The sequence below is a fragment of the Bombina bombina genome, chromosome 4, assembly GCF_027579735.1.
Source record: "Bombina bombina isolate aBomBom1 chromosome 4, aBomBom1.pri, whole genome shotgun sequence".
NCBI classification, from domain to species: Eukaryota; Metazoa; Chordata; class Amphibia; order Anura; family Bombinatoridae; genus Bombina; species Bombina bombina.
Window position 1 is genome coordinate 1,151,121,238 of NC_069502.1, and position 27,854 is coordinate 1,151,149,091.

Below are 27,854 nucleotides of genomic sequence, written 5' to 3' on the forward strand. Positions count from 1 at the left end.
AAGCAGATAGCGACCCTCCGGGTCCCGTTCGATGTGGGTGGGGGAGAATGGGGAAGAGTGCTTTATCAGGATGCCTACCCCATTTTTCTTAGAGGGCCCTGAGGCAAAAAAGGAGGTTGGGAATTTAGGGGTAAACCACTTTGGTTCCTTACCTCTACAGAAATGGGTCTCCTGCAAAAACATAATGTCGCAGTGTGCCCGTATCCCATCTCTAATTAGATGTGACCGCTTTTCTGGGATATTTAATCCTTTAGCGTTTAAAGTCATAAAGGACAAGGTGTGCGTGCCGTGCGCGGCCATGTTGGAGGGGAAGAGAAAAAAAAAAAAAAAAAAAAAGGGGGGGGGGGGAGGGGGAGACAGAGGAGGTTAGGGGGGAGGAAAGGAGATGGATCAATGTAAGATTAAAGGAAAGATAGATGGGGCAATGAGATAAAGGAAATAAAGGAAGTTATAGACTAGTAAGAGAAAGAGCAAGGTGGGAATAAGATAGTATATAAGAAACAGAAGTTTCGGTCACTATATCCAAAAAATGGAAAGTGGCCGGGAGAGGCGCTAGTTGGCTGAGCCGCCGCTGAGGGCGACCAGCCAAGGCAGCGACCAAAAAGAATAGAAAATAAGGAAGTGAGAAAAGGTGTGGGATCTGTGTCCCCACGCCCAATGCCGTTAGATAAGGGATAAAGGATAAAAGGAAGGGGCATATTATGCCCAGACAAGGTAGACATTCAAAAGGAACTCAGAGCAGCATGTAGTAATAAGGCACAGAAAGAAGCATTATCATGTAAAACACAGTTAATGGATTTTTTAAGGTTACACAAAGCAAATGTCAATATAAAAACATTAATAATAGAATAATAAGTACAAAAGCCTATATAATGATTAGCGTGTGGTGTGGGCATCCATTCGTTATAAGCAGTCAAAAGTGACAAAATGTTTAGTTAAACAAATTCAATCCAAACATAATCCCCAACTCAGTAAGGAACCTTGGCCCAGGGCCAGTCATATTTTTTCTTTTTTCCCCCCACCCCACAAAAACACAAAACAAAACAATAATAGCATAACACATGTAACATCTTAAATGATTATTTACCATCTGCCTAGTGCACTATTTTAGATTAGGTATACACACTATAGCTATAGAGGCCTTGTTATGCTTCTGGCCATAGGAGCTTATCTTAGTAGTGTGCTAGTGGGCCCCGTGCATAGTCCAAGTGGTATTTTGGGTAACTTTTAAGTGTGGTCTTCGCCTATCAAATAAAGACAGCCAAGTCACACAGAGAGCATAAGTGGAGCCAGTGGACAGTCACAATGAAGAGAGCTCATCGACAGTGTAATATTGTGAATACATTACTTATCTGAAATCCAGGAGGGTGTCTCTGCATTCCAGTGCCAAACAGGCATTATGTCAATGAAGAACTATTCCGCATGTTCTAGTCTCTTGGGGGAGCAATCTCCTCCCCTGGGGTAGGGACATCAATGTCCAGTGTTTTGCAGAAATCCTGTAGGTCTTCCTGGGTTCTGTAAATTGCCTGTTTCCCATTGCAAGCAGCGATGAGGCAAACTGGGAAACCCCACTTGTACTGTATCTTATGGGACTGAAGTGCGCTTGTTAAAAACCGTAGGTTTCTTCTCTTCTGTAACGTGAGTTGACTCAAGTCAGAGAATATTTGAATAGGAATGCCGGCATGTGTAAGATCTTTAATGGCTCTTGCTTTCTGGGAAATCGCATCTTTGTCTCTGTAACTTAAAAATTTCACTATAATGTCTCGTGGGGGGGCTTTGGGGGATGGTTTAGGTCGGAGAGCACGATGCGCCCTCTCCAAGAGAACATCCGGGGAACTTGGTGTGCCCTTTATGGTACGAAACAAGTCCTGTAAATAGCCGTCTATTGCTGTATTATTGACCGTTTCTGGGACTCCTCTAATCCTGAGGTTGTTCCGCCTGCCTCTGTTGTCCAGTTCCTCAACCCTGGACAACAGAAATTGAATATCCCCCTCCTGGGCAAGAGCTCTCTGGGTGTTAGCCGTCACTTGAGCTTGCATATTCTCTTGCTTTGTCTCCAAGGTGCAGACCCGCCGGCTAACCTGATGGAAATCTTTTTTTAAGTCTCCAAAGAGGGTTCTCATCTCAGACAATACCACATTAATGTCAGCTTTAGTGGAATGAACACTAAGGTCCTCTCCAGATAGTGGTCCCTGTGTTTGTGTTGGCAGTATTGCATCAGAGATAGCTGTTGAGGGGGGGGATGATGTCGTGGGTTCATTGCCAGCTTGGTCAGGCCCAGCTGATGCCATCTTTAGGTAGTTGGTAAGGCTGGCACTTTTAGGCCCTTTGTCCCCCTTTGTGTTTTTTCTGCTGGACATTGCTAATAAGGGACTTAAAGGATATAATTCTATTGAGCTATATGCGATGTAAAAAGGATCTTCTCCTGATCTAGGCCCTGCCAATGAGGCAACCCCCAGACAGATCAAAGTCCTGTGTTGCTGTATAAGCTGACAGAGTGAGGAAACAGGCCTGTCCGTGGTAGATTCTGGGTAAGGGCACACAATTCCCCTCCTGAGTCTGTCAGCTCTCTGTAACCCACCCCCTCTAGATTATCGTTTCCCCTCAGTAGCTTGTCAGTGTGGGGTTGCCCAGAGACTCGTCTATTTCTGTACGTTTGTCGGTCTTAACAGCCCCTGATAGTTAGCAGCTACCGTGAGCCAGAAGTTTGAGCGTTGTGCTCGTTATGTTAATCGGAAGTCCTGCTTCCCCACAGATATGCGGTATGTATCGGAGGTGATTTGAAAGTGCCCCCTTATCCTCCGGTTCTGGTAACTGACGTACCTTTTTTGGCGAGCGGGTCGCGTAGAGAGCGCAGCCCAAGCGCTGTGTGTCGCCTTCGGCTGGAATCCAGGTGAGGTTGCCGGCTTATCTCTGGGGAAAGTCTGTGTCCCGCATATGACCGCTATAGGCAGTGAGCGGTCGGGTGATCTCCGGCAAATCGAGTTGGTGATGCGGCACAAATTATGAAGCTCCGATCCGTTCCTCCGCTATATTGACTAGGCCGCAACTGCTAACAGCTCCCTAGGAATAGCGGGGAGCTCAGAATAAATTCCAATGCAGTGCCAGGGGAGGTTGTAAATTAGTACCCTGAGTTATGATTAAATTTTAAAGGCTGCTTCCTTGGATTAAATTAAAACATTGGGCGCAGGGCATAAGAGCCAGGGTTTAAGCAGCCATGTCCCTGCGTGGCCAGGCTCCGCCCCTATTCCTAGACATTACCTTTTATTTATAACTAAACTTCCGTATTTAAAAAAAAATAAAAAATAAAAAATAGACATGGTAAAAATGTATCTTGTCCGGATAAAAAAGAAATACATAACAAAAACTAGATTTACAAAAAATTGAGTTCTAGACTAAAATAGAAAGAAATCATAGATTAACCTCTCTGTGAAAACACTAAAAGGTTTGAACTTTTGAATGTTTTCTCATCATTAAGCCTTTTACTTTAAGGGGAACTGGTCCTGACCCCTGGTAGAAATAGTAGTGTGAGTAGTGCTGAATCATTGTGTGAATTAGTGGGGGTTAGAATAATCTGTTGGGTATTTAATATTATATATAATAAATAAATTGCGTGATCGAATATGTTAGTTTTTACTACTTCACATGGTGACATGTTTTTTAATTTTTACCTATGTTGTGCCCTATAATTTTCTAATTTTCTGAATTTCTGCTGCCTTAAATCCCATCTGTCCTAGTGGAAATTGGATGACACATTCCACTAGGACAGATGGGATCTAAGGCAGCAGAAATTTAGAAAATTATAGGGCAGAACATAGGTAAAAGTTAAAAATGGTTTACTTGATTGATCCTAAAAACTGCTTCAGCAAAATCTGATGTGAGATGTGTCCCATACTACTTACTAAACTAACTTACTGTTTCAGCAGTAGTTACTTACTGTATTTGGTAACTGGTGTCATTTTTTTTCCATGTTGTGAGTGTGACGTGTTAACTTTGACCTATGTTGTGCCCTAAAATTTTCTGAATTTCTGCTGCCTTAGATCTCATCTGTCCTAGTAGAAATTGGAATGACTCATTCCACTAGGACAGATGGGGTCTAAGGCAGCAGAAATTCAGAAAATTATAAAATTATAGGGCACAACATAGGTTAAAGTTAAAAATGGTTTACTTGATCCCAAACTTTGGTGACGTGTTTTAACTTTTAACTTTTTAACCCCCCAACATTAAAACCCACCACCCACATACCCCTAATCTAACCCAAACCCCCCTTAAAATAACCTAACACTACCCCCCTGAAGATCATCCTACCTTGAGTCGTCTTCACTCAGCCAAGCCACCGATGGAACCGAAGAGGAGATCCGGAGCAGCAGAAGTGATCCTCCAAGGGGCGCTGAAGAAGTCTTCCATCCGGGCGATGTCATCTTCCAGGCGGCACTGAAGAAGTCTTCCATCCGGGCGATGTCATCTTCCAAGCGGCGCTGAAGAAGTCTTCCATCCGGGCGATGTCATCTTCCAAGTGGGGTCTTCAATCTTCTTTCTTCAGGATCCATCTGATCGGAACAGCCAATAGAATGCGAGCTCAATCTGATTGGCTGATTGGATCAGCCAATCGGATTGAACTTCTATTTGATTGGCTGATTCAATCAGCCAATCAGATTTTTCCTACCTTAATTCTGATTGGCTGATAGAATCCTATCAGCCAATCGGAATTGAAGGGACGCCATCTTGGATGACGTCCCTTAAAGGAGCCTTCATTCGTCGGTAGTCCGTCAGGAAAGAAGGATGTTCCGCGTCGGCGGGACGAAGATGGATCCTGAAGAAAGAAGATTGAAGACCCCGCTTGGAAGATGACATCGCCCGGATGGAAGACTTCTTCAGCGCCGCTTGGAAGATGACATCGCCTGGATGGAAGACTTCTTCAGCGCCGCCTGGATGATGACTTCATTGGATGGAAGACTTCTTCAGCGCCCCTTGGAGGATCACTTCTGCCGCTCCGGATCTCCTCTTCGGTTCCATCGGTGGCTCGGCTGAGTGAAGACGACTCAAGGTAGGATGATCTTCAGGGGGGTAGTGTTAGGTTATTTTAAGGGGGGTTTGGGTTAGATTAGGGGTATGTGGGTGGTGGGTTTTAATGTTGGGGGGGTTGTATTTTTCTTTTACAGGCAAAAGAGCAGTTTTCTTTGGGGCATGCCCCACAAAAGGCCCTTTTAAGGGCTGGTAAGGTAAAAGAGCTTTGAACTTTTTTAATGTAGAATAGGGTAGGGAATTTTTTTATTTTGGGGGGCTTTGTTATTTTATTAGGGGGCTTAGATTAGGTGTAATTAGCTTAAAATTGTTGTAATATTTTTTAAATGTTTGTAACTTATTTTTTTTATTTTTTGTAACTTAGCTTTTTTTTATTTTTTTGTACTTTAGTTAGTTTATGTAATTGTATTTAATTGTAGTTATTTGTAGTTAATTTATTTAATTATTGTAATGATAGTGTAGTGTTAGGTTTAATTGTAACTTAGGTTAGGATTTATTTTACAGGTAATTTTGTATTTCTTTTAGCTAGGTAGTTATTAAATAGTTAATAACTATTTAATAACTATTCTAACTAGCTAAAATAAATTCAAAGTTACCTGTAAAATAAATATAAATCCTAAAATAGCTACAATATAATTATTATTTATATTGTAGCTATATTAGGGTTTATTTTACAGGTAAGTATTTAGTTTTAAATAGGAATAATTTATTTAATGATAGTGTAGTGTTAGGTGTAATTGTAACTTAGGTTAGTTTTAAATGTCTCTTTATTTTAGCTAGGTAGCTATTAAATAGTTAATAACTATTTAATAGCTATTGTACCTAGTTAAAATAAATTGAAAGTTACCTGTAAAATAAAAATAAATCCTAAGATAGCTACAATGTAATTATTATTTATATTGTAGCTATATTATGGTTTATTTTACAGGTAAGTATTTAGTTTTAAATATGATTAATTTAGTTAATAGTAGAAATATTATTTAGATTTATTTAATTAATATTTAAGTTAGGGGGGTTGTTAGGGTTAGTGTTAGACTTAGGTTTAGGGGTTAATAAATTTATTACAGTGGCGGCGGTGTAGGGGGGGCAGGATAGGGGTTAATAAATGTATTATAGGTGGTGACGGTGTAGGGGGGGCAGATTAGGGGTTAATAAGTTTAATATAGGTTGCGGCGGGGTCCGGGAGCGGCGGTTTAGGGGTTAAACTATTTATTTAGTTGCGGCGAGGTGCGGGATCAGCAGGATAGGGGTTAATAACTTTATTATAGAAGGCGGCGGTATAGGGGGGGCAGGATAGGGGTTACTAGGTATAATGTAGGTTGCGGCAGTGTCCGGGAGCGGCGGTTTAGGGGTTAATACATTTATAAGAGTTGCGGCGGGGTGTAGGAGCAGCGGTTTAGGGGTTAGTAACTTTATTGAGTTGCGGGGGGCTCCGGGGGCGCCGGTATAGGGGTTAGAACAGTGTAGTTTAGTGTGGGTGCTTAGTGACAGGCTAGCAATAAAGCTGTAAAAAAGCCGAAGAGCAGCGAGATCGGATGAGTGATAACTCTCACAATCCGCTGCTCATCGCCCCGTACTTGGTGCGCGGCTTTTTGACAGATTTATTGATAACTTAGGCAAATTTTTTCAGGTCCGCGGCGGCAATGGTAGGCGAGCTTAGGCAGGCATATTGGGCCGGCGAAGGCAGGAAAGTTGACACATTGATAACTACCCCCCACTGTATGTGCTACTCGGGAATATCATGGCCAGTGTCTTACCAGCCTCTGTGAATGCAGCATAACTGTAAAAAGCTGACATGAAAAAATCACCTGAGCATCTATATGTAAAAAAGGAAGATTTTTTACCTTACAATTTCCTCAGCTCAGCTTCTGTGTAAAAAGTTATACTCAGCTGTTGCTCAGCTGCAGGTAAAAAAAAATAATATATGAAGAAATGAACAGCAGCCAATCAGCATCAGCAGGGCTGAGGTCATAAACTCATTTACTGTGATCCCATGAGATTTCACTTAACTCTCATGAGATTTCATAGTTACTTAAACTGAATAGGGAAATAACATGAGAGTGCACAAGGCTCAATCCCTTAACTGTCCCGGGACAGACAAACTGATTTGCTGCTTAGAAGTCCTTTACAATGGGATGTGGCTACTGAGGAACTTTTGAGGTAAAATATCTTCCTTTTTTACATAGAGATGTTCAGGTGATATTTTTAGTCAGCTTTTTACATATATGCTGCATCATTTTCAAGTATTTCAACATGTGGGTATCATGGCCCTTTAAACTTTACATTCACTTTAAGTGTGCATTCTGCAATTTTTAATGAAGTAATATTAGCAATAATTCCTTAAAATAACTTCTTTTTTGTTTTATTGTCATTTTATAATTTCATACCATTGCAGCCCAGTCCATCCAAGTGGTTTAACTCTTTGATTAGCATGCAGAAGTGGCCAATTAGTTTTCTATCAAAATTAACACATTACGAGTATTCTTCTTACAGTTTTCTATGCTACTCGTGCATGGCTGACTGGTGTAGTAAGCAGACAACAGGAACTACCAAAGAATACACCTATAAAATAAGCTCTTTAAGGGGCCGATTTAACAATGTGCAGATGGACATTATCTGAAGGTTTGCGCGGAAACATATACATTTACCTGCATTTGGGCCTTGATAAATCGGCCCCTAAATAGTCTAAAACTGGATTCCCTTAATGTGTTTCAAATGACTTGTTATACCAGCTGAAGAATACAAAATGTATGAGAAAGTGTTTCTTTAGGTTTATTTTTGTATAGGAACTTTGAAACCACAACCCTTTAAAATGGGCTGTGCTTGCAGGGAGATTAATTTTCCATACTGTATCACCCTTTATACACAAATACACACACACACATAATGCCTGCTTGTGTTATCTCGCATTGGGAGTATAATTTATTCTCCTGATTATGTTTACATAGATTTTCTATAGTCAGTTCCTAAGTATTGACATTTTCAGTATAGATAGGGATACAAAAGACAAAAGCAGCTATTTTTAATGGCAAAATAGAGCTAACAAAGCTATTAGTTATCAATTTATTACACTTGCGGGCACGCGTTTGCCTGAAAGCTTTGCGCTCAAGAGAGAGCGCTTCCATAGGCTCCAATGGGAGTCTCATTCTCATTTTTTGAGGCAAAGAACCTAGCACAGTGCAGGGGGAGGTAGCGCAGCGTTGGGCAGCAAATTAAAAATATATATTTATATGAATATATACATATATATTTATGTGTTATTATGTGTATATACATATATATTTATGTGTTATTATGTGTATATACATATATATATTTATGTGTTATTATGTGTATATACATATATATTTATGTGTTACTATGTGTATATACATATATATTTATGTGTTACTATGTGTATATACATATATATTTATGTGTTATTATGTGTATATACATATATATTTATGTGTTATTATGTGTATATACATATATATTTATGTGTTATTATGTGTATATACGTATATATTTAAGTGTTATTATGTGTATATACATATATATTTATGTGTTATTATGTGTATATACATATATATTTATGTGTTATTATGTGTATATACGTATATATAATTATATAAGTACATATATATTTATGTGTTATTATGTGTATAAACGTATATATTTATGTGTTATTATGTGTATATACGTATATATAATTATATAAGTACATATATATTTAAAGTAAAAACACAGTCCCCATGGAATTCAATGTAAAGGTACTTTTTGGTGCCATTTTTTTCTAATATCCCACATCCCCTCACTTTAACCCCTTATAACTGCTTTGTGTAGTTATTAAACAAAAAAAATAAAGATGCTAATTGTTTTTACTTTAAGGTGAATGTCAACTCAACACAACCGCCCCACGGCATTGGATAGACTTTGCAAAATGAGGGTGGGTTTAATTTATCAATTTTGTTATATTTCAGTATTTTTTTAAAAATGTAACTTTTTGAGCACTCTGACAATAAGCACAGCTCTCCCGCCCGGCATTTTGTCAAATTGATTGATAGATGAAGATTCTTAAAAGAACGAATCCTTGTTTCCCCCGGGCCGTGACGTTTATGCAAAGGGTCTGACCTCTGGTTAATTGCGCTAAGTGCAAAGTGCTCCTGTTAGCTCGCGGGAGCATTAATCAGCCACTTGTAATAGCTGGTCCTTATGGGTGCACGTTAAAATAGCGCTCCACTGGTCATCTAACCCAAAGTGTTTAATTATGGGTAGTATAACCACTTTGTTACATACTTTCAGAATTTATTTACCCCCCTTTTCATATTATTTAGCTCTTAAAATTGTGGATTTTCTTTTATATATTTTTATATATATATATATATATATATATATATATATATATATATATATATTTATTTATATATATATATATACATACACACATTAATGTATCATTTTATAATACCATCTCAAAGTGGTTAATGTCCCTTTGAGGTAAGCTCTACAATCTTTTATCATGCATGGTAATGTGCTGTTTGGAGCTCTGTTGATGTCATGTATTAGTGACAATTTACAACTGCATGTCCACACTCCCTCCTCCTGATTGGATACCTAAGTTCCAAAGATTGGGGAGCTAGAAGCATGATTTGAAGCTGAAAACTATTTTAAAAGTAAACATCATATTAACATGCAAGCTTTTTATTTTCAAAATCCTACTATAGCATAAAATATCTATATTGTGTTTAAAATTAATTTAAGTATAAATATATCAACCAGTACTTTTAGATACTCTTTTTAATATGTTATTATATGAAATATTTTCTATTTTTACATCAGGTTGAAAATTGCATTTCGTCTTAATCTCCAATTCTGGCAACTGGACTTCGACTTTTAATAAATTAAACTTTATTTCTTGTGTTAAATATGTCAGATTATAGTATTGTCTTAATATCTCTTTAATACTGTTTGGTTGTTGTTGTTTTTTACCAATATTTACTATCACAGCTCCTTTACTAGTAAATACTTAAAGGAACATTTAAAAATAAATATAAATATATATAAGTTGTTTTTGCTAATGTCACTACTTACCTGCAATCTATTGTAGTCCTTAGCTGTGAGACTTTTTTTTACACTTTTTAGAGCTTTAGTGGTACAGCCAATCAGAGGCCATACCACCATATGTAAGTATGACATTACCAGAATATGCTGTGTAGGTTCCCATGCAGATATTATGGAGTGACTATGCTAGTATGGAAAAATGACTGTCCAGGTGGTGTAGGCAGTTACTATTCTATTCGATTCTGAACTGAGGATTTAGTTTCCCTTTAATGACATTATTTGAATTGTTTACGGAAGGTTTATTTGTTACTATGAAAGGCTATAAAGAATGTGAATTGTTGGCTGCACAGGGTGACTAACGAGTCATTAAACAGTGGTATTTACATTGTTTGATTTCTTTTTAAAACATAACAAAAGCGACTTCACAATAGACTGAATAATGTTCTCCCTAGGGTAGGGCCTGACTGGGACCACAAATAGGCCTGGGAATTTTGCCCATATACCCAAAAATGACAAATATAATATACTGATATATATGGAAAAAGCTGCCAATCAAGGCACAGGCCCTCACAGCATATGTGTGTATGCCGCTGAAAAACTGTAAAACTTTTACAAGAAGTGTTTTTGCTAATGGAAAAATGTCGCAAAAATGCTTCTATTTCAAATTGAAATGTACCCATGCATATTTCAGTTTTAACAGAACAAATCAGTTGTGGCTCTGCATTACACAGCCAATCAGCACAGGCGTCCCCAAGAACCATATATGGGGGGGGGGCACATATGGTCCCATCGTTAAAAGTAGAGCAGTCAAAGACCTACACAATTACATAATAAAGCACATACCTAGATGTGCACACTTATTTTATATATGTAAGTGTATGTACATGTGTGTGTATATAAGTATGTGCATGTATGTAAGTGTGTGTATGTTTGTATGTTTATTTATTTATGTGTGTGAATATGTGTATAAGTGGTGTGTGTATGTGTATGTGTGTGTGTGCATAAGCATGTGTGTGTATGTATGTTTGTTTATAAGTGTGTGTCTGTGTGTGTATGTGTATGTGTGTGTTTGTATGTTTGTTTAGGTGTGTGAATATGTGTATAAGTGTGTGTCTGTGTGTGTGAATATGTATATAAGTTTGTGTGTGAGTGTGTGTATGTATGAATAAGTGAGTGTATGTGTATAAGTGTATATGTTTATGTATAGATGTATAAGTGAGTATATATGTATTTATTTACATGTATGGATATGTGTTTGTGTATGTAAATATATATATATATATATATATATATATATATATATACTGTATATATATATATATATATATATATACACACATATACTTATAATTACATATATATACAGACACATATGTATGAGAATGTGTATACAGTATATGGAAAACTGTTTATCAAGGGGAAACTACTGTTCAAACGTTTTACCACAGCTCTATATTTTATAGGTGCAGTGTAACACATGCTAAAAAAAATATATATAAAACATTCAATAAATCATTAATCAAAAGAGAGGGAAATAAACTTTACAAATAAAAAACAAATCCTTGGCTGACAGTGAGGGCTTCGGGACTGATAAATTACTGCAAACCTTCTTGCATATAAATGATAATAATATAAATTCAGTATAATTTATAAGTGCACAATGCCCTTCTGAATATTTGGGGTATATTTATCATATGATTTGCTATAGTGAGTCCGCATTTAACATTGCACAAGCATTTCTGGTGAAATGCAGAATCTGTTGGCGCTCTACAAATAGCCAATAATAATAATAAAATGCTTGTACTATGCAGCCCCTGTTCACTGGCAGCCAATTGGCCACTAGCAGGGGCTGTCAATCATCGTATCGTATTGGGATGATTTTAATCCGCCACCTAGATGGTGGCTTCTTCATGACTGCTGTGACCCTGAAACGATGGGCCTCAGAAGCATCATCCCCTGCTTAATAAATGGAACCCTCTGATTCTGCTCCACAACTGTAGACTTTGCCCCTCCTCTGCAGTAGAAGCATTTGAAAGTTCTTGCTAGGTTTTGCTGTCAATTCCTCCTGCAGTTCAGTTTATCTTTAACCAAAGAAGCCAAATGGCCCCTCTTCTTCACTTCTAACTTGTAATTTTATTTATTTGTTTCTACTCTGTAGGAACCATGTTTCTAGCTGAGGCAGCAGATGGATCAGGCATGGGAGGGGCATATCTCCCACTCACTGCCAGAGAATATTGCAAATTTGCAATATATAGTACGGCTGCCCAGGGGTTAAAAATCCAGAGAATTAAAACATAAAGAAGTAAGAATGAAGCTTATTTACCTTACAGATAAGGTGACACAAGTCTGACTGCTGCGGTCCCTCTGCATGCCACAGGGCAGACTGAAGTGAGAGGGCAGTGAAAACGTTTTTAAGATTCCCACCTCCTAAGCTGTAACTAGCACCTGCGAGCGCAACATCGATTAAGCTGTGTTATAAGGAACATGACTGAACCATTGCACTGTGCTTACAGGAGGAGAGCAGAATGGGGGGAGCAGCACATTGTGGGGGCGCTCTAGAGAAAAATAATTTTTACAAAAAAAGACCAATTTAGACAGCATTTGGCACTAGCGGTCATGTAGAAATCATGTAGAATTTTTTTTATAAATATAATACTCTTAATTTGCCTACCCAGGGCCTTAATACAAGCACCGACCCTGGGTGGGTGGAGATAAGGAACCCAGCCGATGGGCGGAGCTAAGGATCCCATTGAGTGGGCAATTTGGGCCTGCCCTAGGGCTTTACACTGTAATGTTAGACACTTCTCACTACATAAATTAAGATATACAGTATAATTCACATTTGTCCCTAAATATACTTTATAACCTTTTAAAGAAGTATGCCCCTGTAATGTAAAATAATGCAAAACTTTGGTTACAAAACAGTTTAAACACTTAAAGTTATTTTGTATGCAAATATTTTGCAATGCAGTGCTTAATTGCTGATTTATAAATTATTTATAGATGTAAAAGTACACTTTACATGTTTTACAGGTCTGGAAACTAAGCCATATCTTACAGGGACTTTAACTAATCCCTTTTAATGAAGATGAGCTGTAAGTTACTTTTTAATCTAACAATGCTATTCTAATACCCTACGCTCCGTCCACCCACTTAAAAACTATTTTTTTGGAGGTGAGCTAATGGCTTGAACTGTTCTCCAATCATCGTTCTAACCACATGGCACTTTTTTTGTAGCTAGAGCAATGATTATAGAACAAGTGTCCAAAGAAATGTTGCACTCAGGTATGGAAAAGTGAAATAACCTTTATTAGGTAGACTAGACAGCAACGTGAACCAAGAAAAACAACATATTAACCGTATATTTGCCCTTTTGGAGTGTCCCAGAGGACCAAGATTAAAAACAATGTGAAAAGGAAGCAAAATAGCACAGCCACTATACAAATATCACAATCTAGTATTGGAATATAATAATCTATTTAAATTAATTTAAATTTGCATACAAATCTGTGGAAACCTATATTATATACATAAAAAGTCTACAGGATTGGGTTAAGATCAAACTCTCTATTCATACCTTTAGGATATAACGTATCCAATTTCCATATCCATTTAGCCTCTTTGTAAAGAAGGTCCCTTTGTCTATCTCCCCCCCTAGGCTTGATCTAACACCATAAAGTGTAATTGTCTCACCTGGTGACCCATTTGTAAAAAATTGAGGGCATACACTACATACAATGAATTGCAGGTATAATAACCAGGTATTTTAAATTTACAGCCTGAGTAGGGATGACAGATCTCTCCACCCTTGATAACACTATTACAATGAGGGCACCCTAGGCAGGGACAGGTACCATTTTTAAGTTTACCAAAAAATGGAGATACTTTAGTATCAGAGTTAACAATTGTTTTAGTTATTCTTCTCCCACTGATTATAGAACAGTTTGAACCATTAATTCACAAATCATTAGATCACAAAAATAGAGTTTTGAAGTGGGCAGCCAGAGTGCGGGTTATTAGAATAGCAAAGCTAGATTAAAAAGTAAGTACAGAACATCTTTATTAGAAGTGATCAAATAATGTCCCTCTAAAATATCACTTGGATTCCCAACCCGGTTTTAAAACGTAACGTTTACCATCACTTTAATTTTAAATCTCTTCAGATCCATATCTTACTAGTAATCCAGCCCAGTGCTTCCCAAAGTTTGTATTTTTTTTAATCCATATATTTGATTGTGTGTGATTAAAAGGATATGAAACCCAAATTTTTTCTTTCATGATTCAGATAGAGCATGCAATTTTAAGCAACTTTCTAATTTACTCGTTTTATTATTTTTTTTTGTTCTCTTGGTATCTTTATTTGAAAAGCTGGAATGTAAGCTTATGAGCCTGCTCATTGTTAATTCAGCACCTGGGTAGCACCTGCTGATTGGTGGCTAGCAAGCGCTACCTAGGGTTCTGAACTAAAATAGGCTGGCTCCTAAGTTTACATTCCTGCTCTTTCAAATAAAGATAGCAAGAGAATGAAGAAATGTTAATAATAGGAGTAAATTAGAAAGTTTGGGTAAAATTGCATGCTCTATCTGAATCATGAAATAAAAAAAGGTTTCTTATCCCTTTAAGGACCCTCTAGAAAATTGGACTGAAAGCTTTATCTCTCTGCTAACATATGTTCAAAAAACAATAAAGCACCAGCTACAGATGTAATACTCTTGGGCAACACTTTTATTTGCTTGCCTTGGGCAGCAATTTTATTTATGTGGTTTTGAGCAAACATGTTTAAGTTATGGGCAGCAGTTTTATTTGTTTAATTAAGGTCTTAGGGAGGAAGGATATGGTCCTGGAGAAAAGACAAACAGTTTATACTTGTTGAGTCCGGACATGGAATAATAGGTTCTTTTAGGTAATAGGTCATTTTAATTATTTCTATGACTGAATTACTTTTACAACCACTGTTCCACAAATGATAACTTTCTTTAGTCCTATTTCTTATTTACTTTGTTTTAACTTTTCTTTGTTTTAAATTAGCGCTGCGGAATCTGTTGGCGCTCTACAAATAACCGATAATAATAATAATAATACTGTCCTTCCCCCATAAATTACATAAGCAGACACCTCTCCTAAATCACTTTTATCTTGCAAACTTGCTGTTTGCATATAACAATTAGGCAATTACTACATGTATATAACAGCAAAGATTGTTTATTGATTATGTATTATCAGCTGTCTACAGTGACATCTTTATATACACACAAGAAGTTATACAGTAATGAACACACACATACTTACTAATAGTCTCATAGCTCAGTAATGAAATTACATATACAAATCACTCACTGGGAACTTATATATATATATACTGTGTAATATATATATATATGTATAAGTTATATACTGAATACAGGAAAGAAAATAATCATTAAGACATATGCAGACATCCCAACTCTCCCTGAAGTTCAGGGAGTCTCCCTGATTGTAATAGCGGCTCCCTGATGCCAGCAAATGGAGTGCAATCTCCCTGAAACTCCAAGTACCATGATCCAATGTGGCCCAAATCCGGAAAAGTGCTTCTTTAAGGAATGCCTTTTGTTGCTGGGACGTTATAGAACCCTCAAAGCATGCATCAGTAACCAAAAAGCCCCCACTGATTTTAATAAAATAAAAAACAAATACTACCTTATTTACTGCACGTAATTAAACTTTGTATTCTAAAATATTTAAGCATTCAACAAGCGTACGGTCACTAGAAAATAGGTTTGTTGTATGTGGTTGTGCAATAAAGCTACTTTTTTTAATGTGACTTTAGTGGGAAGCTACTTTAATGATAAGTCTCTATCTTATTTAGGGTTTCAAGGTGTCCACTGTCCAATATATAACTAGGGGGGGGGTGGCGGCGCAGTAGCGGGAGAAGCCACCTCCCTGAAATGAGTTTTTGCAGGTTGGGATGTCTGCATATGTTGGGTTTTATCTGTTCTTTCTCCACAAGCTGAAATGATAAGAATATTTTAATAAAATTTAAAAAAAAATATTACATGAAGGTTTATATCTTGTAATATTTATTCATTTTATTATATATATTTTATTATTTATTTTGCTAAATTCAGTGAGGTCCCCAGGGTTTGTATTATGCCAAATTGGCTAAATGGTATGGTCCATGCTGCCCTGGTGATACTAAGCTCCTAAAAATGTATTGTTGAGTACTAATGTGTTATTTTCTGTCATGTGCTTCTTGCAGGATATCTGTCCAAGTCCTCAGTTTATTGTTTCTGGAGCCACACGTTCAGATATCTGCCAGGGGGAAGTTGGTAAGGAGATATGTAGCCATGTTTTACTTTAAATGTTTAATGCCACGTACGCAGCTATCATAAACGATGATTGCATGAACAGAGGAGACAAAAACATGGGCTCTTATTTATTACCTGTCCAATCAATACAAAAAGTATGTTGTATATACAAAAATAAACAAATTCAAAGGGGCATTGTACTATAAAAATGTCTCCTCTTTAGAGAAATATATGTAACTTAGTCTAAATAGGCTCAGGTGTTTGATTGTAGAGGATCACAGGAAGATATGCATGGAAGGAAAAAAGGCAAATATAGTGAGGTATGTATGGATCAACTAATCCAATCCCACAGGGAACAATACTCACATTGGAGAGAGCTATAACTAAGCTCTCTCCAATGATGTTGCAGTCTGATGATCACTGCTTGTTAAATACGGTCTGCAGGTTCTCTTGTGAGAACCTGCAGTTGTACGGGGTAGAAAGGCTTGCAAATCCTTTGATAAATTGACCCCTTAGTGATGTTGCAGGTAGGTATAAAGTCCCACGGCTTACAAGGATACTCCCAGGATGTAGTAGTTAAAGTATTTTATTAAAAACAAGGACAGAAAAACAGACTGTATTACTCAGATGCTGAATGGGTATAATACAAATGTCTGTATATGTCCACAAAAATCCAACCACATTTCATTGGTCTAATGCCAGCTTGAAAATGCTGGCAGTAGACCAGTGAAACGTGCGTTGGATTTTTGTGGACATATACACACATTTGTATTACCACACAGTCAGAACTTAAAGGGACACTATACCCAAACATTTTCTTTCATGATTAAGGTAGAGAATACAACTTTAAACAACATTCCGATTTACTTCTATTACCTAATTTCCTTAATTCTTTAGATATACTTTAATGAAGAAATAGCAATGCACAAGGTGAACCAATCACAGGAGGCATCTATGTGCAGCTACCAATCAGCAGCTGCTAAGCATATCTAGATATGCTTTTCAGCAAAGAATATCAAGAGAATGAAGCAAAGTAGATAATAGAAGTAAATTAGAAAGTTGTTTATAATTGTATGCTCTTTCTAAATCATGAAAGAAAAATTTGGGTTTCATGTCCCTTTAAGGGCTTCTGGATGATTGCAAATTGTAAAGCAGTTTGGCTGTTTGCTTTTTCCGGTTTGTCTTATGCCCACTCAGTATCTGACTAATACAGTTTGTTTTTCTGTCCTAGCTTTTAATAAAATACTTTAACTACTACATCCTGGGAGTATCCTTGTGAGCCGTGGGACTTTATACCTACCTGCAACATCACTAAGGGGTCGATATATCAAAGGATTTGCAAGCCTTTCGACCCCCTACGACTGCAGGTTCTCACTAGAGAACCTGCAGTCCATATTTAACAAGCAGCGGTCATCAGACTGCTGTTTTCCTAACCTAAGGTTGCAAATTTCAATCTCTCCGGTCTCGTATATGCGCCCCTGTCCGGCGCAGCTTGATAAATCAGCCCCTAAGAGCTTAGTTATAGCTCTCTCCAATGTGAGTATTGTTCCCTGTGGGATTGGATTACTTTATCCATACATACTTCACTATATTTGCCTATTTTTTCTTCCTGTGGTCCTCTACAATCAAGCACCTGAGGCAGATTTTCTGCCTATTTTGAGTTTCCTTTCACATATCCTTGCTTATTTGCACTTTTGTTGTTTTGTATTATATGTATTTATTTGAGTGCTAGCAGTTTATTGTAATTACCTTATTTTCATGTTTTATACATATATGTAACATGTTAGCCTTGAGATGTCTGCAATGTTCATTTCCAGTTCTGAGAATGAGAAAATCTACTATTTCCAGAGCTAAATTGTAGATTAGGTAGGCAAAATAAATGATGAAAATAAATTGCAGTTATTTTACTACACAGAACTAAAGATTTTAAATTAAATTATCAAGATGTTTACGGTCCTTTTTAAATGTCTTCTTAAAGGGACATGAAACCCAATTTTCTTTCATCAACTGTTTAATGTTTTTCTATGATCAATTCATCTTTGTTCTCTTGAAATCTTTTGTTGAAAAACAGAGCCATAAATTCAGGCGTATGAGCGTGTCTGAAGCATTATATGGCAACCATTTTGCTATAATGTTATCCATCTGCAAGAGCACTAAATGGCAGCACTATTTCCTGCCAGATAAAGCGCTAGACACCTACCTACCTACCTTACCCTCCAAAAACATAATCTAAAAATGGTATTTCTTGTAATACAGTTTAGATGAAAAAAGCATTTACCAATATATTTAAAATAATATAAAATGTGGCTAAAAATGAATATATCCCTTTCTAATATCAGCCCTTTAAAAAGGGTCAACCTGTTTAAATTAACAGGAAGTGATGATTACCTACAACTGAGTCCTGGGGCTCTATTGCTCACTGGTTCACAGGGACAACTCCAACAGAAAAAAAGTTAGTTTATTCAGCATAGGAACACACATTGTTCATAGCTTTAAGCTCCATAATAAGGTTTGAAACATTCACTTTTAGGGACTGATTAAAAAAAACTTGCCAGCATGGAGAGAAATCTGGCAACATCTATCATTTTTTATCATCTCATCTACTAATGAGACTTGTTGGATAATGTTGCCAGAGCAGAGAGCTATAGATAATTTAGCCCTTTCATAGAAAGAAAAAAATACAAGTATATAACGTCCCTTTAAGCAGACTAGCGCAACACCTCTCTGATGTCTGAATAAAGGCTGTTTTTACTTTGGGCAAGAGTGCAGGCGTTTCTTTTTTATTATAGCTTTTAATGTCATAACCTGAGGGTAAATGAACTGAAAGTAATGTGAAAAATGTATAAAACTAGATACAGGGGTATAATTATATTATGTCTCCATTCAGTATTTCAAAGAATGTCTAAAGAAGATGTCCTGTCTTTTGTTGAAGCATACTCACTTATTGGTTCTTTCTTAGTGTTAATTGTTAATGTATTTAAAGGGACATTAAAGTCAAAATTAAACTTTTAGGATTCAGAGCATTCAATAATAAAACATTTTTTTACTTCCATTATTAAAAAAAATTCTGTCTTTTTATATAAACACTTTGAGTCACCAGCTACTACTGAGCATGTGCAAAAGCTCACAGTTTTTTCATATAGGAGTCTGTGATTGGCCGGTCACTGTGGCATGATACGGGGGTAGGGAAATGGATTACATTTTGAAATTGACCAGAAAAAAAAAAAAAATCTACTGCTCATTTTAAATGAAATATGTTGATTATGCAGTTCTATTGTATGTAAAGTTCCTTTAATTACATACATGCTTAAAAAATACAGCCATCCAAAGAAGTTGCTTCTCTTCGCATCTCCCTTCCCAAATATAGGGGTCAACCATGATTTATTGGCTCATTTTCTTTTTCTTCAGGAATTTGTCCAAAAAAGGGCACATTTTATTTCAGCTTCAACTGCTGTGGGCAGGAGACAATTTCACAATGTTTATGTATTTAATACGTGATATCCTGAAAAGCTAAGGGAATCTTCAGGAAAAGTGAGATCAGAACCCCAATATCTAGAAATTGTGGAGCAATCACTTTCTGTAAATGTTTGTTTCTAATTCCCACCTGCATTGTCATGAGTATCACTTTCAGTACATGCAGCTTTCAAATGGGATTGTGCCTTAGTAGTGACAAAGCTTTTAAAAGGAACCCCGCCTTCATGACTGGGATATCAAACATTTATAACAATACGGTTTTTAGTTTTGTGGCTACTCTATTGATATCCCTGTCATGAAAGCCTTGTCTCAAGGGCTTGGTTCTTTTTGAAAGCCTGTTCATGAAGACAATACCCCGTTTGCACAACATTTTTGGGGCTACATTATTATAGTGGAGCAGTTTCATAGTTTACAGTTTGAGAACTGTCAGAATCCCATTTTAGAAGATGAAATAAGTTGCAGTGGGGCCAATTCCTTTTAATAGAAACCCGTAGTGTTATTGATTTCATAAGTACATCTCACCGCATGAGAAATTGTGCTTTTTTAATCAATAATTGCAAATATTGAAAAACAAACAGGTGCTCTATCTGAATCATTAACGTTTAATATTATCCTCGCAGATGGGAACAAAGGGCTGTAGACATTCTAGGCCTTCTAGTGTTGTGGTCTTGGGTTTTCACCTAACCTTGTTCAAGCATTTGCAGTTCATAAAGACTCTATAGCCCCTGTGAAGTATCTCGTTTCCCCATCAAGTCTCGATATATTAAAGGGACAGGGTTCAGTAAAATTGTTTTTACCTTAATGCGTTTCCAATGACTTATACTAGTTGCAGAGTATAAAATATATGAAAATTTGTTTCTTTAGGTTTATTTTTATATATGATGTGTATATGAAATAGCTGTGCTATTAAAATGGATTGATCTTGCAGGGAAATCAGATCTCCTTAGTTTATTACGTTCTATACACACACACACTACACTACACTATATTATCTCTGTATGTATATCAAAGCTATAAAAAAGTATATTTGACTAGGGAGCACTACAAGAATAAGCTAAAGTGTAACATATATGAACAGGTGACTATGTTATAAAATAATAATCTTAATATTAAGTTTATTATTAGATTATTATTTTATAACATAGTCACCTGTTCATATACTGTATGTTACACTTTAGCTTATTCTTGTAGCGCTCCCTAGTAAAATCCACTTTTTTACAGCACCTTCTCATATAGGGCCTTTGAGAGATCCCTATTTTCTAGTGGGAGTTTGTTGTATCATTGGTTTGGCGCTGGTCACTCCCCAATTGTCTTTTATGTATATCAAAGCCCAACACTTAGGACTTGATGATATATTGTTCGCCAGCTCAAACCTTCTTTTTCTCGCTGACACTCGCAGGGCTGCCCCAGTGCAATGATCGTAAAAAAGGGGCAGTCCCTGCGAGTTGCGAGATGGCTCCTATTAAAAGTAATGGAGCTCGCTGGATAGGGAAACTTCGCTCCTTAGTGCGAAGTTAGCAGAGAGCAGGGGGAGCACTTTAAAATTAAAATCCTGCAGCCAATATAACTCACATTACGCTGCTTTCTGCTTATAGCATCTTACATTCGCCTATATGTTCGTATGCATTTGTTTTTCTATTGGGGTTATAAGTGTTCATATTGTTTTGACAAAAGCTCGCCACCTTTTAGTTGGCGAGAAAAAAATGATATCTGCAGTGCGAAAATCTTTATAGAATTACACTGGGATTAGTGAGACATTGTCATATACGCCCATGGAACGCCCATGTTCAGCCCATTTTACGAAAAAACAACAATTACGCTTTGCATTTTGTATTTATAAATTCAAATTTCTGTGTGATTTTTGCACATTCAGTGTACTACAATTACGATTTACACTGTGAATATTTAATTTGATTTGATTTGATTCCTTTGTAAATTAGATACTAATTTTACGTTTTTGTTAACATACGATTTTTGGTGAAGATTTTTGTTACGATTTTTTGATGCACCTTAACAATACAATTTTCCCCTGCTTATTTTTGTGTGAATGGTTCAAATATTTGTTTTGTATAATGTTTAAAATACGAATTTTGCTGTGCACATTTCATATGAAAATGCAGTATACGCCCCTTAGCGAGACACCCTGTTTTCAGGGTAAAAAATGGCTTTAGATCATTCCACATGGGAAATAGAAGGACTGGCGAGCATTCTTTAATAATCTCGCCAGCCCAGAGAGCTTTCAATCATCGAGCCCTTAGAAGAATTGAAAAAAAACAAAACAAAACATTTTATTACTTATCTCTCCTAACCCCCAATGGGAGTGTAATTTCTTCTGCTGGCTTTGTTTACACAGGTTTTCTATAGCCTATACATATGTATAGAAACTGTAGGGATACCACAGGCAAAATCAGCTATGTCAAAGGCCGTTATAAGGTAAAGAAGCTATTTGTAAACAACTTCACACACTCCAGCAGGTAAAATTGATCATTGGGAACAGATTAAAGGGTAGAGGAATGTAGGGTAAACTGTCCCTTCAAATCTGACCATGTTGCCATGTTTTATTTATTTTTAATTTTCTTTAACTGTTTTCAAGTATTCTTTTGTGCATATGTTAGAGTGGGCTATTTTTCAGCACACAATTTTTTATTTTAAAGTGATACTCAAGTCAAAATTAAACTTTCGCAATCCAGATAGAGCACTCAGTTTTAAACAACTTTCTAATTTACTTCCATTAAGAAAAGTGCACAGTCTTTTTATATTTACACTTTTTGAGTCAACAGCTCCTACTGAGCATGTGCAAGAATTCACAGAATATACGTATATGCATTTGTGATTGGCTGATGGCTGTCACATGATACAGGAGGACTGGAAATAGACATAACTTTCACTGTGCAACTTGTTCTATGCAACAAGAAATGAAGGGTTACAAGGTAAATGCAGCTCTACAGATTGTTATGGAACTGAACTTGCAACTAACTACTGTTGGGACGAGGGGTGTTTACAAATCTTTATAAATTCCGCAATTTCAAGGTGCTATATGGTGGCGATTTTTTTTCAGAAAGACATTTTTTCAGGAACGAGTTTTACTGGATCTAGGCCAATTAGGTCTGCAAATTTCTTGGTAAATAAAGCAAATGTGAAATGCTACATGATTTTGACATTAAATCATATTTGATTTGTAATAGTTCATTTGTAGTCTGAATTAACGCTAATGTGCAAGCAAAAGCATGTTTATTTGCCATAAACATCTACAACGTGGTGATTGAGAAGTAAACGTTATTATTGTTTCAGTGGCATACGCACATATGCTGCAAGTGCTCTGTACACCAGCATTCAAATATCTCGCCTGCATAGACAGTCAGTGGTGACTTGTATGAAACATTTTAAATCAACAGCAAAGTCAAAATTAATATAGAACATACGTTTGTATTATTGTTTTGTTCTGTTGGTATACTTTGTTGAAGAGTAAACCTAGGTAGGCTCATAGGAGCTCAGGAGTGTGCACGTGTCTTTGGCACTTTATGGCAGCAGTGTTTGCAACAATGTTATAGTTGCAGAGAACTTTGTTTTATGATTTCAGTTTTTCTCTTTTATTTAACAGATTAACATTGGTACATTTCTCTGGAAAAGTTGTTTTTATCTTTCTAATAGCCACAAAAATCTAATCTCTCATCTGTATATCTTTAAACCTAATAATTATAACCTTAGGGGACAATTTAGTAGAGTTCAAAGAAAATAGCAAACAATAGGTTGTGTCCAATAACTGCATATATTTCTCCCATTAAAAAGGCTAATGCCGCTTTTATACATATCAGGAATTCTTCCCAATCATGGGCCCGATCCGATATAAATCGTCCCCCGCAAAAGCCGGCGACGCAAAATTTTGCGCGGGTTGGGTATCCTATATACGGCGTAACCTAGAAGTTACACTCGTATATTTCTGCCTTCGGCCGTAGTTTTTTGGCCCATAGACAGGTATACCAAACCCGCGCAGTTTGGTATCCAATATACAGCGTAAGGACTTACGTGGCGAAAATGGAAAAATCTAACTTCATTTTCACCTCGCCACAAATTGCAGGCGTAGTAAGCCTTATGCTGAGTATTGGAGCCCCATAACTCCCTAAACTACCTGCAAAATAAAACCTAACACCTAACGCATGCGCAATGTCTATCTACCTGTCAACCGCGATCCATAATAAAGTGTTTAACCCCTAAACCGCCGCTCCCGGACCCCGCCGCTACCTACATTAAATGTCTAACCCCCTAATGTGATCCCCCTACACCGCCGCCACCTATTTAAACTATATTAACCCCTAATGTGAGCCCCCTACACCGCCGCCACCTATTTAAACTATATTAACCCCTAATGTGAGCCCCCTACCCCGCCGCCACCTATTTGAACTATATTAACCCCTAATATGATCCCCCTACACCGCCACCACCTATTTAAACTATATTAACCCCTAATGTGAGCCCCCTACACCGCCGCAACCTATTTAAACTATATTAACCCCTAATGTGAACCCCCTACCCCGCCTCCACCTATTTAAACTATATTAACCCCTAATATGATCCCCCTACACCGCCGCCACCTATTTAAACTATATTAACCCCTAATGTGAGCCCCCTACACCAACGCCACCTATATCATATGTAATAACCCCTAATCTGACCCCCTTACACCGTCGCCACCTGTATTAAAATTATTAACCCCTAATCTAATCCCCCTATACCGCCGCCACCTATATTAAATTTATTAACCCCTAAAATACTAAAATTTCCCTACCACTAAACCTAAGTCTAACCCTACAAATAGCCCTGAAAAGGGCCTTTTGCGGGGCATTGCCCCAAAGTAACCAGCTCTATTACCAGCCCTTAAAAGGGCCTTTTGTGGGGCATTGTCCCAAAGTAATCAGCTCTTTTACCTGTAATCTAATCCCCCTACACCGCCGCCACCTATATTAAATGTATTAACCCCTAATCTAATCCCCCTACACCGCCGCCACCTATATTAAATGTATTAACCCCTAATCTAATCCCCCTATACCGCCGCCACCTATATTAAATTTATTAACCCCTAAAATACTAAAATTTCCCTACCACTAAACCTAAGTCTAACCCTACAAATAGCCCTGAAAAGGGCCTTTTGCGGGGCATTGCCCCAAAGTAACCAGCTCTATTACCAGCCCTTAAAAGGGCCTTTTGCGGGGCATTGTCCCAAAGTAATCAGCTCTTTTACCTGTAATCTAATCCCCCTACACCGCCGCCACCTATATTAAATGTATTAACCCCTAATCTGACCCCCCTACACCGCCGCCACCTATATTAACTTTATTAACCCTAATTATATTAGGGTTAATATAGTTAATATAGTTATTATATTATATATATTAACTATATTAACCCTATCTAACTCTAACACCCCTAACTTAATTATTATTAAAATAAATCTAAATAATATTAATAATATTAACTAAATTATTCCTATTTAAAACTAAATTTAAATCTAACAAAATAAATTAACTCTTATTAAATAAATTAATCCTATTTAAAGCTAAATACTTACCTATAAAATAAACCCTAATGCCTAGATTTAGAGTTCTGCGTTAGCCGTCAAAACCAGCGTTAGGGGGTCCTAACGCTGGTTTTTACCACCCGCTGGTATTTAGAGTCAGTCATTAAAGGGTCTAACGCTCACTTTCCAGCCCCGACTTTTCCATACCGCAGATCCCCCTACGCCATTTGCGTATCCTATCTTTTCAATGGGATCTTTCTAACGCTGGTATTTAGAGTCTTGGCTGAAGTGAGCGTTAGAAATCTAACGCCAAAACTCCAGCCGCAGAAAAAAGCCAGGAGTTAAGAGCTTTCTGGGCTAACGCCGGTTCATAAAGCTCTTAATTACTGTGCTCTACAGTACACTAACACCCATAAACTACCTATGTACCCCTAAACCGAGGTCCCCCCACATCGACGCCACTCTATTAAATTTTTTTAACCCCTAATCTGCCGAACGCACACCGCCGCCACCTACGTTATACTTATGTACCCTTAATCTGCTGCCCCTAACACCGCCGACCCCTATATTATATTTATTAACCCCTAATCTGCCCCCCCAATGTCGCTGCTACCTTACCTACAATTATTAACCCCTAATCTGTCGACCGGACCTCACCGCTACTATAATAAAGTTATTAACCCCTAATCCGCCTCACTGCCGCCTCAATAACCCTACAATAAATAGTATTAACCCCTAATCTGCCCTCCCTAACATCGCCGACACCTAACTTCAATTATTAACCCCTAATCTGCCGACCGGACCTCACCGCTACTCTAATAAATGTATTAACCCCTAAAGCTAACTCTAACCCTAACCCTAACACCCCCCTAAATTAAATATTATTTAAATCTAACGAAATAAATTAACTCTTATTAAATAAATTAATCCTATTTAAAGCTAAATACTTACCTGTAAAAACAGAATTTATGTTTACCTGATAAATTACTTTCTCCAACGGTGTGTCCGGTCCACGGCGTCATCCTTACTTGTGGGATATTCTCTTCCCCAACAGGAAATGGCAAAGAGCCCAGCAAAGCTGGTCACATGATCCCTCCTAGGCTCCGCCTACCCCAGTCATTCGACCGACGTTAAGGAGGAATATTTGCATAGGAGAAACCATATGGTACCGTGGTGACTGTAGTTAAAGAAAATAAATTATCAGACCTGATTAAAAAAACCAGGGCGGGCCGTGGACCGGACACACCGTTGGAGAAAGTAATTTATCAGGTAAACATAAATTCTGTTTTCTCCAACATAGGTGTGTCCGGTCCACGGCGTCATCCTTACTTGTGGGAACCAATACCAAAGCTTTAGGACACGGATGAAGGGAGGGAGCAAATCAGGTCACCTAACTGGAAGGCACCACGGCTTGCAAAACCTTTCTCCCAAAAATAGCCTCAGAAGAAGCAAAAGTATCAAACTTGTAAAATTTGGTAAAAGTGTGCAGTGAAGACCAAGTCGCTGCCCTACATATCTGATCAACAGAAGCCTCGTTCTTGAAGGCCCATGTGGAAGCCACAGCCCTAGTGGAATGAGCTGTGATTCTTTCGGGAGGCTGCCGTCCGGCAGTCTCGTAAGCCAATCTGATGATGCTTTTAATCCAAAAAGAGAGAGAGGTAGAAGTTGCTTTTTGACCTCTCCTTTTACCGGAATAAACAACAAACCAGGAAGATGTTTGTCTAAAATCCTTTGTAGCATCTAAATAGAATTTTAGAGCGCGAACAACATCCAAATTGTGCAACAGACGTTCCTTCTTTGAAACTGGTTTCGGACACAGAGAAGGTACGATAATCTCCTGGTTAATGTTTTTGTTAGAAACAACTTTTGGAAGAAAACCAGGTTTAGTACGTAAAACCACCTTATCTGCATGAAACACCAGATAAGGAGGAGAACACTGCAGAGCAGATAATTCTGAAACTCTTCTGGCAGAAGAAATTGCAACTAAAAACAAAACTTTCCAAGATAATAACTTAATATCAACGGAATGCAAGGGTTCAAACGGAACCCCCTGAAGAACTGAAAGAACTAAATTGAGACTCCAAGGAGGAGTCAAAGGTTTGTAAACAGGCTTAATTCTAACCAGAGCCTGAACAAAGGCTTGAACATCTGGCACAGCAGCCAGTTTTTTGTGAAGTAACACCGACAAGGCAGAAATCTGTCCCTTCAGGGAACTTGCAGATAAACCCTTTTCCAATCCTTCTTGAAGGAAGGATAGAATCCTAGGAATCTTAACCTTGTCCCAAGGGAATCCTTTAGATTCACACCAACAGATATATTTTTTCCAAATTTTGTGGTAAATCTTTCTAGTTACAGGCTTTCTGGCCTGAACAAGAGTATCGATAACAGAATCTGAGAACCCTCGCTTCGATAAAATCAAGCGTTCAATCTCCAAGCAGTCAGCTGGAGTGAAACCAGATTCGGATGTTCGAACGGACCCTGAACAAGAAGGTCTCGTCTCAAAGGTAGCTTCC

General features: G+C 37.5%; 1 protein-coding gene across 1 annotated transcript in view; it reads left to right on the plus strand.

The window, feature by feature from the left end:
* The window catches only part of LOC128658087 (calpain-8-like), a 260,090-nt gene that overhangs the window by 19,520 nt on the left and 212,716 nt on the right, over positions 1 to 27,854 (plus strand). Inside the window, exon 2 of the mRNA XM_053712540.1 lies at positions 16,304 to 16,373. Coding sequence (XP_053568515.1) covers positions 16,304 to 16,373 — 70 coding nt within the window. The remainder of the gene's footprint in view (positions 1 to 16,303; positions 16,374 to 27,854) is intronic.